We start from the raw sequence: 11908 nt of genomic DNA, 5'->3' as shown, positions 1-11908 counted from the left end.
TTTATTTTATTATTACTTATACTATATGAATAAGTATCTATCTGACAGTAGGTAGGTACATAGGTGCTAATAAAAAATATTAGATAGATCAATTTTTAATAAAATAAAATGTTATCTCTATATTTCTAACAGTATTAGATGTACCGTTTTATTTTCGGTTATAATAGTAGGTACCTAATCACTTATCATCTATAATTATACTAGGTATAACTGTATTAGGCTTATAATATAAGCTATAAATATATAATTAAAAAATATATACATTTAATATAATATTTTGCATAATAGTTATGGCTTATTAATAGTATTATATTATAATGATATATTGATTATTGGTAAATCATATTATATAATAGAATCTACAAGTTAATCAAACCGTGTGTAGTGTTAGTTGTATAACGATTTAGCTTATTAATTATTACGAACTACAATACAAGCGTCAACTTATTTAAGTTTCAATAGATATAACTTAAAATAGTTATGTTACGTTGGATGTATCAATTTTAGAATTTAGCCAGTTGATTTAATATTTTTAATGAATATTGTGAAGAGTGAAGACCGCTGAAAAAAATTAAGTAGGTAAGCATTCGTTATAAAAATAATATATGATATAATATAATTTAATACGATATCTCTGGAGCGTATGTCAATACGTTTTCGTTCTCCTAACAGTTAAATCGAACACGTCACAGATCAGTGGCGTAGTCAGGGGGGACTGTACTGTTACAGCCCCCGAAATCTAATTTAAAAAAAAAATTATTTCTATCGTGTGAAAGTTACAAATAAAAATTTGTATGCCTGTATAGTCGTACACTCGTACAGGAATCGAAACCTAAAATAAAACTTCGGCATCAGTACCTATGATAAACTTATTGGAGATCCTATAGTTAAATCAACTTTATGTGTACATAAACACATTATCAGCCCCCCCCCCCCCCCAAGAAAAATCCTGGCTACGCCACTGACATAGATAATCGTTTTCCGAATGAAATATGTAGTATTTGGACTGCAATTTGCACAGGTCGGTATAAATCATTCGCTCAAACATAATAATATTATTGTGATATGTATCATATGACAACAGTTATAATCAAACATTTTATTTCATTGTACGGTTTCTCATCTTTATAAATTAATATAAAAAAAGACCCGGATTACTAGGCACGTGAAATATAAGCCCGGGTTTAGACTCCCCAGACCTTGCATTTATTCAAACAATAATTTAAAAAAAAACTAATACAAATAAAAATTTTCTTATTCTTATAAACTGCTCAAAACAAGACAAAATAATTTGAAAATGTTTTGGTGAATGTTAGTATTGAAAATACTAATATGAACATTTGGTGAACATACAGTTATTTTTTTAGAGTTACACCAAAACCCTAAACCGATTTTGTCAAAACCTGGATTATTTTGTTAATTTTTTTGCTGTTTTTCCCAGCGTTTTTGAAAACTACTGAGAATTTTCAACTTTGACCACCAGAGTACCAACTAGATTCACTTTTCAATCAAAAATATATACTTATGTTGAAAATAGAAGCATTTTTTCTACTTGTTTACAGATATTTTACACTATTGGAAAATCAATATATACATTAAAAGGGAGTGAGTTTGATGAAATACTCTGTACAATACCAACATTCATTAATATAATTTTTGAAAAACATTTTACTTAATACAATTTTTCTCATAAAAGTGTGAGGTTATGTTTAATGTGCATTTAAAAATGAATGCTGTATTTTGTATATCCAGTTGCTAAACGTTTTTCGGGTGTGTACAAAAGCATTATAAATGTGGAGTAGGCTACTGCACGCTAGCTGCCGTAGCTATTTCGTTAACTTAGGTATATTATGTTTCCAATGTTATAAGACTGTATTATGTTCTGATAGTAACGTCTTAAACTATTTAGTTAATTACCTGAAATATTGGTGCTATAGGTATATACACCAATGTCCAATATACCAACTACCAACTACCAAGACTGTAGAGTGTAGAGTGTGCAGCAGTAAGTATGTACTATTACCGTGGTATTTAATTTACCTACTCATGGTTCACGATTATTTTATGTAAAAAATGCCAAAATATAAAAGCAAGATTAAGTTACGAATTTTTTTTTTTTAAAGGAATTTGAAATGATGACTTACTCTTATTAATGTGATACCTAATTAATTATTATTTATTATTGCCGTTGTAATTATATGTAATGACACTCACCTCAACAATGACTTATATCACCTGTTTAATTATGGATCAATATCGTAATTACTAATTAATAATATAATTGTTATTATAGGTACAGCTACGTGTAGCAGGATCACACTGCATGGCTGTGAAAGTCCCACCAAAATGTGTACAATCAGTTTATAGGATTAGATTAAGTGTAATTACAAATGATCTAAATATTTTTTTATCTTAATAGAATTGACCCCGAATTTTTATGAGTGCTATTATTAGGTATAATATATATATATATATATATATATAAACATTATTTCAGTCGCCTCACTAATAATTTTACACTCGTAAATTTTATTGAGTGTTCCATAATCCACATTATGAGGCTTGGTCTTTTTTAAGTGGGGACTGGTGGGACTGTAGAAACATTATCTTCATATAGGCCCAATAACCATATATGACAAAACATTAACTACCTATCTAATAGATATCGACATACAAAGACTCATTTGAATTTCCTACCTATTGTATTGTTAATGTCAGTCATCAATAGTTAAATTTTAATTTACTAAGGCAGTTAAGGGCTTGAAACCATTTTCAAAACCAATTTCAGAAACCGTTATAAACCGTTTTAAAACCGAAACCGAAACCGATATCAAAAACGAAACCGAAAAAAATTGGATACCGGTATTAAAGTCAAAACCGAAACCGGAAAAAATTGGATACCGGTATTAAATTCAAAATCGAAACCGTAAAAAATTGGAAACCGGTAATAAATTCAGAACCAAAATCTGAAAAAATTGGAAACCGTTATTTTTTTTTTAATACTGACGTGTTTTTAAATGCGTAAATTCCATTAATACGCATAATTAATGATCATAATAAAATTGAGATCATAATTAATTTTGTTGATAAAAATTTCATTATTCGCAAAATTATTAGTTGCTTTATAAATAGTAATGACATAAATTAAAGTTACTTGCAAATACTATATAATATGACAATTGACAATAAGGAACAAAGAATGATAATTGTATAGACGACATAGCCCCCTGAAAATACTTTAGAAACTGGTATACAAAACCGAAATTTCTTAATACCGGTATTGCTAAGTTGAAATCGAAACATTTAGAAACCGGTATTCAAAACCGAAACCGAAACCGAAATTTCTTAATACCGGTATTGTTAAGTTGAAACCGAAATCGTAAAATTTCAAAACCAGTATACAAAATCGAAACCGAAATCGTAAAAATTAAAAACCGGTATACAAAATTGAAACCGAAACCGAAATTATTTCAATCGGTTTCAAGCCCTGGACTTAAGAATAAAAGTGCAAAATAATACAAATAGTATAATTTATCTGTAATCAAAATAATGAAAGTACCTATTTACAAATAACTTTTAAAAAAAGAGCGCCCGAAAACGTACGTATAGATAACACAGCAACGCGACGTGACGGATACATTTAAAAATATAGGTAAAATCGTATAATTGAATTATAATAACATTATGAAAATACTAATGAATAATTAATTGGAGTTATATAATAATAATATTATACTTATGATGGTGGCTATGATTATTTTGATTATGAAATGTATTTTTTAGTGTAGAACTTATTTTATTAATTTTGAATTCGTAAGTCACCATTAAAGTTTAATAGAACATTAATATTTTTTTTTTAATATTAATTTCCATATACAATTTAAAAAAAAAATAGGTAATTTAAATTTGGAAATCAATTGTTGCATTTCATAAGAAATGTAGGCATGCACTTAATCGTTTGATGTATTCTATTTTTATTATACAAATCAATAAATTATAAATTATAATAATTTTTCTAAAATTGTAATAATATAGTGATAAATAAATGAAAATGTAATGGAACTATGGAAGACAAGTAATAAACAACAAAAATAATTTAAAGATAATATGCGGTTAGTCAGTAATACGCATGTAGGTAACTCGTACACATATCTATAACTATTAAACCTACTGAAACTATTTCTCAATTTTACGACGATATTATTTTTAGATTTTTTTTAATAGAATTTGAAGATTCCGGTATTTAAGACGTGAAATTTTAATTACCAACATTTTATTACAGGTTGCTCATCTGTGTCGCAACTACGTAGTGAGGGCCCCAGGCGAAGGAGTTATTAGGCATTATTTAATTATTATAACAAATTATTATTTTTATTAGTTTAATAATTTATTTCGATGATTGAATATATACGTTTTACGATTTTAATTTTTGTGGCACAAATAAATCTTAACATCAAATTTTATAATTTAGATTCTGAGCGAAATGTAGATACTTAGATACGTTTTCCTATGCTTTTTTTCCTCCCATTGCCTTTTGACGAAATAAAAATGCATATCAATAATCTACTTATAGGGTAATTTATGGTAAAAAATTGAGTCTAGTTGGTATTATGAGGGTCAAAAGTAAAAAATAGGTAAGTAACTTTACCGTAACGTATGTGTGTAAATTGTCTTATGCCTATAAATAGCTTAAAAATAGCTGAAATATTTTTAAAATTGTATAGTGTATGAAAAATTCTAATATAAAAATCTGGTAAATATTTCATGTAACTATTATAGTTTTTATTAATTTACGTACAAAATCAAATTTGTCAAAAACTGGCTTTACGTAAAAATCTCAGTTTATATTATTATTATAATTTTTTTTTCTGACGTTTTGGAAAATATTGAGAATTTTTATTTTTACTCCTTAAGTACCAAATTGATCCAGAAAAATATTTTAAGTAGAAAATCAAAGCATTTTACTTCCCCAAAAGGTGATGACAGACACAAAACAACACTCATTGTTGTAAAATAAATACATTCATCTCTTCCCTCTGAATCTAAAAATCACAGTAATTTTCAAAATAATTAGAAAAAAAAGAAATAGGAAAACACGATAAAAGTGGCAATATTAAGTTTCATACATAATTTTAATAAGTCGAACATTTTGACTAATATTTATTTTCTATGCTGTTCAAATTTAGAAAAACTTCCACTGTTTTGTGCTTAAAATGTTTGTTTGAATGCATTTATTGTTGTTATCAAACTTTAAATAATGTGATACTATATTATACATTTCACAATAGCAACAATAAAATTACTAAAACCACTCCTTATTCCCGGTTTGTACTTTTTTTATTTATGTTCAGCATGGTTATATTATAATCTAAATTTACACAAATGATTTTTGGACCAACGCCAGCGAACTATAATATAGTGATCACAGAATAGACGATTGAGCAGTTTATACAAAAAAACCGAACTAAAATATTTCTTTATAAAATTAAAAATACAGCAAATTATTAACAACGCAAATTTTCATATTCAGAGACTTATGAAACATCGAATTAATTATACTTTAAAATAATTAACTTAAATCTGTAAAATTATATTCATGTCAAATGTTTAATATCGACCAAAATATTATTAACGAATAATTGTCCTAACGTCGAAAAGGGAATTCGTGTGCGTAATAGTATCAAGTTAGTATATAATAATTAAACAATTTTAATATTATTATTGTTATTTTTGTGAATATATAATATGATGTAAATGTTTAATTAATTATTTAGGTTATTTACTATAATATAGTTGCTAAATATTATTTAATTGGTTTTTGTTATAACTTATAACAATTATAACAATAATAAAATATAATAATAAGTAGGTTGTAGGTAACAAGGAATATCTACACATTATACTTATAGGCAGGGATGATAAAAAGACATCACCTCATGACATGTCGTGGTATATTTGAATTCAATGATAAATCATTGTTTATGAAAAACGATTCTGACTTCTGAGCTTGTGTCAGCCAAACTAGTATAAATTATCAAATTTAATAGTTGGAAAAAAATCAATTAAAATCGAAAATATCTCATGGCTATAAACAGCGTAACTTTCCGGTGAACTATTTATTTTTGATAGAGGTTATAAAACTTGTTGGGAACCTTCTATTAAAATGTATAATGTTAGCTTTAAAAAGAAAACTGAAACTTAGTATTTTCTAACTGAAAAATAATTTACAAAATTTGTTATATAAATAGCTCAGAAAGATCAAAATTGTTTTAAAATGTTACCATGTATGGAAAATGCTAGTATAATTAATATTTGGTGAATATTTCAAGGCTATACAGTTATTCGTTTTGGAAATACAACAAAATCTTAAAAATCGATCATTTACCGGCTTACCGCTGAATATCAAATATTATAAAAATTACAAGTTCAAACGCTCATAAAAAATTAATGTTCCGTTAAAGTATACTTTTTTTTTGTTATAGGTAGAAAAGTTGTGTGAAATTTTCTATTAAAATGTTTAGTCCTATCTATGAAAATATAATCTTTTCAAAAATAAATGGCTATTAATAATTCAAAAAAGATAGTTTGACAATTTTACCATGTGTGGAAAATTGTTATTTTAACATTTGGAGAAAAATTTAAATATTTAGACGTAGGTATTTGTTTTTTAATTACAACAAAATATCAGAATTGATAGATCAAAATTCGTTTAATCCAATATCATAAAAATGTTAAAATCAAACCCTCATAACTGATATTATACGCGTTGGCCATGAAAGGAAAAACTTTTATGAATTTTTAACTGAAAAATAGTTTTTAAATTTTGAAAATTTTTAAATTTGAACGCATATAAAAAATAATCGTGCCTATTTATCTTAAATATTTTTGAACTTGTATCAATGAAACTTATAAGAAATATAGCATTACATTTTCAATCTTTTTTACTAAGTGCGAAAGCGTTTTTATCAAAAATAATAAAAAAATTTACAAAATTCGAAAAATTTTTCAATGCTTTAAGCCAATAACTAGCTCAAAAAGGGTTAAATATTTCAAAAACATTACCATTTATGGAAAATGCTAATATAAGTATTTGGAGAAAATTTCAATTACACTCCGCTCAGATTCTAAAATATAAAATATTTTAAACCAAAGATATTATTGAATAACAACGTGCATACATAACATGTATAATATTTATAATACGACAGTTAAACAATAATTCATAATTCAAAAGTTTTTTGTCACGCCTTCACAGAAAGTTTAGTTTTCCGATGCACATAAATTGAGTACTATGTCAGGTAAACGAACCTTTTTGAACGAATCCAAGTTACTTTTTCACCTACAGTTATCTATTATAAGTTCCTAATGTGATATTGCCATAATATAGGTGGGTCAAGGCATCAGGAAAAACATAATATCATTGTATAACTCTTAAAGTCATAAAGCATACCTAATCACATATTTATAAAAAAAAAAATTGAAATTGTAAAAATATAACATCGTATTATAAAATATCATAAATCAAATTAATGAAAAAATTCACTATACTGAGTTTTAATTTTTCTGTATTTATATATTTTATTATATAGGTAATGTGTTTAGATAACCTTTAATTATTGTGATTTAATTATTGTTTAGCTGATTTATTTATTTTCTATAGATAGTATTCTTTCTCATATTAGTTTTACTGGGTACTCGATGTTTTTCTAGACTGCTTAACGCTTATCTATATTATAGTATCAGTTTGCATATTAAAAGCTCCTAAACATTTGTAATACGTATGGGTGAAGAAAATAAAAAAAAACCATAAAATTACGAATGAAAATATTCGTAAGCGTTGGTGATTACTGATTATTTGTGGGCTTGAACATTTTGCTGCCCATAATTTCGGAGGAAATATTTATTTTTCATTTATATATGTATCCACTAAATAACTAAAATAGTTTAGTATTAAATAGTAAATATAGCCAGATCACATCGAAATAATGTAAGTACCGAATGTTAGAAAATTTTGGTTTCCACTAATTTTATCGGTTATGTCTGAAAAGTGGATTATCTATATTAATTTGTCACTTATACACCTAATTTCTATAATATTATCATGGTTTTCTTATATAGTTCCTCGCCTGTAATCCATAATAGCTATGGACTAAGTAACTGTTACTTATCAATTGAGAAGTCCGTAGTATTTTTATTGAAAATATCTACAAGCCACTAAAAACAAGATTTTATATAATATGTTGTTGATACATTTTTCATTGATTATTATTATTAAAAAAAAATAATATTATTAATACATTTTGAAACCACTGGAAACTATTAAAAAAAATGTGTAAGCTTCATTCACCTGTTTTGGTACTAAATTCCTGTGCGTCCTAGTTTTCAATGACGGTTCAAGCGTTGGTAAGCGACCTTTTTCCGCCCAGCGTGCGGTTAAGTGAAAATTCTCATAGCGTCGGGCGGTAAAATGGAAAAATCACCAAATGTGCTGGACGTATCCTCTGCGCAACCAGACACTGAAATCTTTACTACGGTCCTTACATGAACTTTGGCTTTCATCTTAATAAGATCTTATTGTTTATATTCATATTATTATTACCCCCCCCCCGCATGACGCGTAATAGTATATTGTGTGACCATGTGGCAAGGGCAGGAAGTGAGCTATTTCAGTGGCGGACGACGTGTGTGGCACAAGCCACACATACTATTTATCTCTGCGTTCATCGATCATGGCAAAGGTAACGCAGGGATCTATTCCAGGTAGTCTGGAACAACTAGACTTTTCTACGAAAATAATTTCATGAAAGGAACGATTTGGTTTTATTTATTTTAAGCGTTATGCATGGAAGTTATAATATAAATATAAGATATAACCAAAAGTTTCTGTTTTGTAAGGACCGTGGTATAGATTTTAATATCTGGTTGTCGGTTGTGCAGAGGATATGTGCGCCTAGAACTTTTGGGGATTTCAATTTTACCACCCGATAGACGGAAAAAGTTCGCTTTCCAATGTTTCAACCGTCATCGAAAACTAAACTTTCAGTGTAGGCGTAACAAAAACATTTTTCTTTCATGAAATTGTTTTTTGTAGAATAGTCTGATTGTTGCGTAGATTCCCACCTTTGCTGGGATCGATGAACGCTGAGGCGTGACAAAAAATAGTATGTGTGGCTCGAGCGGGAAAGCAATTTCAGTCTTGGGCGAAATGCCGCACACGTTGACCGCGACTTAGATACCTTACTTCCCATCCTTACCACACAATATACTATTAACTGAAAGTAATTATTAAATATAAACAAATTTACAAATAAATAGAAAATAGAAATTTGTACCACCATAGGACACTTCTTAAGTAGTACACAATATTCCAATCATTTTAAAATATGATCTTTAAGTAAAATATATTCAAAAATTCCAAAAATCAGATTTTAAACAACTGCATTGATAAAAAGGGATCGAAAATGCCTGGTGAATTACCCTGTATATAATTAAATATCTATTACTAACTTAAATTATATAATTGTTTTTTTTTCTGAAAAAATTAAGCCCCCCCCCCCCCCATCCGTTTCAGATTCTAGATCCACCCGTCCATACCTATGTACACTTTTCATTTCTTTATTATCTATAGTTCATACGACTTTCATGTTTGTAAATATATGTATATAATTTTTTTGTAATTAATTATTAATTAATTATCAAGTAAAAATATAGTATTTAAGCATTAAATATTATTGCATTGAATATAAATCGTGTGGTCCGTTTCATCCGTAAATACACCACTGGTCTAGTTGGTAAGTTCAATAATTCATGTATTTCAAAGATCACTCGATCACAATAAATAATTAATCACTACTTTTTGATAAAAAGTTATTAGAAAAAAAAACCAAACCACACATTGTATACATGTTTCCATTAAATGTGTATACAAAAAACTCACAGTATTATATTCTTCACAAGACCAATAATATATTTATTTAGTACCTACCGTTTAATTTTGCCTTGCTTATAAGTTCGGTTTGAGTGTGAAAAATACGAAGAGAGTATTTTAATTTTAACTAAACTCATTGCAAATAAACAAATTCATATGGTTAAAAGTTTACTAATACAATTAGCATAGGTACCACTTAAAACTGTTAGAATTCCTTGTATCAATATATGTGCACATACTAAATACCTACTGTGTTTATGTGTTATAATAATAGGTTAAGAGGATGCCAGCGATATATTTGATTACTCTCTCTCACTCTCGCATTCCTTCTCTTAGGCTAACACTGCAGAACATAGAAAAAACTCATTGACGTAAAATCGTATTTTTTATATGATTATTGAATAACCTGACTTTTGAGTAATCTTATAGTAAAATTCTACTTATTAAAAACCACTACAGAGAATAATATTCTTGAGGGTTTGACATATCGGCTTTATCTTTTATTATTATTTAACTTTAACAATAAGAAAATTATTTGTGAAAAATTAAATGGTCATTAAATTGATTTGAAATAAAATTAAGAATAACGTTTATGTCAAAGAATCATCGAACATATTATTTTCTATACTTTTTGCAATATGTAATAATTTTACTTTAAGATTATGTACTCAAAAACATGAAAAATAAAACGATTTTGGTTAAGAGGATGTCAACGCAATATTTGTTTTCTCTCTCAGACCCAAGCCCAACATAGATAAAACGTTTTCACCTAACATCGTTATTAATGATTTTTGAATTATTATCTTAGAGTAAAATCATCTATTACAAAAAATATAGAGAATATTAAATATGAGGGTAGACATATCGGTTTTATATTTTATAATTATATGACATTGTATTCGACTTTTTAAATTTGTAAATTTAATTGTTTTTTAAAATTGTTTTTGTGACAATATTTAGGCAACTCGATATGTTATACCCTCCAAAAAATTATTCTCTATGGTTTTTGTAATGAGCGATTTTACTCTAGATTACTCAAAAACAAAATAAAAAATGATTCTACGTAAATTCATGTTGTCTATGTTGCACGTGGGCCAGAGAGAGAAAACAAAAATAATACACTGACGAGTGACGGCATCTTATTGTCCAGATTCCCTACAAGTAAAAGGTTTTTACAAGAGTTTGAACACCGGAAAACTTTATCTTTTGTGTAATATCAGTTTAATATTATATTGCTGCAGGTTTCGTCTGTTTCAAATGTACCTCATTGTAATTGAGTACCTACCTAGGTCACCGTAATAAATTACTAGTGAATGTGTTAAATTTAAATTCAATGATTAATATATAATTGTATAGGTAGGTACAGGAAAAGCGACTATGAACGGAAACGTTGCGTCAGTCTTTATTTCTATTTATGTATATTGTATATAGGTATTTCATAATTTTTTTATACAATTTACGGCTTATAAGTAATTTATTTTTGTATTAGTTATACTAGGTTTATGATAAGCTAATTTATGTCAGAAAAATCGCATAATATATTAGGTATTAATTATTATTTACTTGTAAGTCAATATTGACGTACTACGTAGTATAATACTATAATGTAGTATAATATTTATGCCGTATAAATAGCTTAAAATTAGTCTAAATATATTTAAACAATAATATACGTAATGGTTTATTATTTTTTAAATATTTTTTAATTTCTGTAAGAACAACTTATTAGGAACATTGAATTGCATTTTCGAGCTTTTTTTACCGAAAAACGAAAATGTTATTAACGTTAATCGAAAAATAGTATAACATTTAACATTTTTATAAATAGCTCAAAAAGTGGTAAAATTTTTTGAAAATTATCCTATACCGGGTGATTCTTTTATCATTGAACACTCATTATTTCAAAAAGTCTAAATTTTTTTTGAAAATATTTTTTTACATAGTTTCAAGTCGCTTATAAAACAACGTTTTTCTTAAAAA

The 11908-nt window shown here is 27.0% G+C and overlaps 1 protein-coding gene across 2 annotated transcripts in view; it reads left to right on the top strand.

Moving 5' to 3' along the window:
* Positions 1–5533: 5533 nt before the first annotated feature.
* LOC100165413 overlaps positions 5534–11908 on the top strand; it is a 22909-nt gene continuing 16534 nt past the window's right edge. Inside the window, exon 1 of one of the 2 annotated variants that reach the window (XM_029487859.1) lies at positions 5534–5684. In XM_029487859.1, coding sequence (XP_029343719.1) covers position 5684 — 1 coding nt within the window. In that variant the 5' untranslated portion in view covers positions 5534–5683. The remainder of the gene's footprint in view (positions 5685–11908) is intronic. The other variant, XM_008182084.3, reaches the window with a different exon arrangement.

This window comes from Acyrthosiphon pisum, chromosome X (assembly GCF_005508785.2).
Source record: "Acyrthosiphon pisum isolate AL4f chromosome X, pea_aphid_22Mar2018_4r6ur, whole genome shotgun sequence".
NCBI classification, from domain to species: Eukaryota; Metazoa; Arthropoda; class Insecta; order Hemiptera; family Aphididae; genus Acyrthosiphon; species Acyrthosiphon pisum.
The sequence above is the reverse complement of the archived record's forward strand: the minus strand, read 5'-3'. Positions and strand labels throughout refer to the sequence as shown.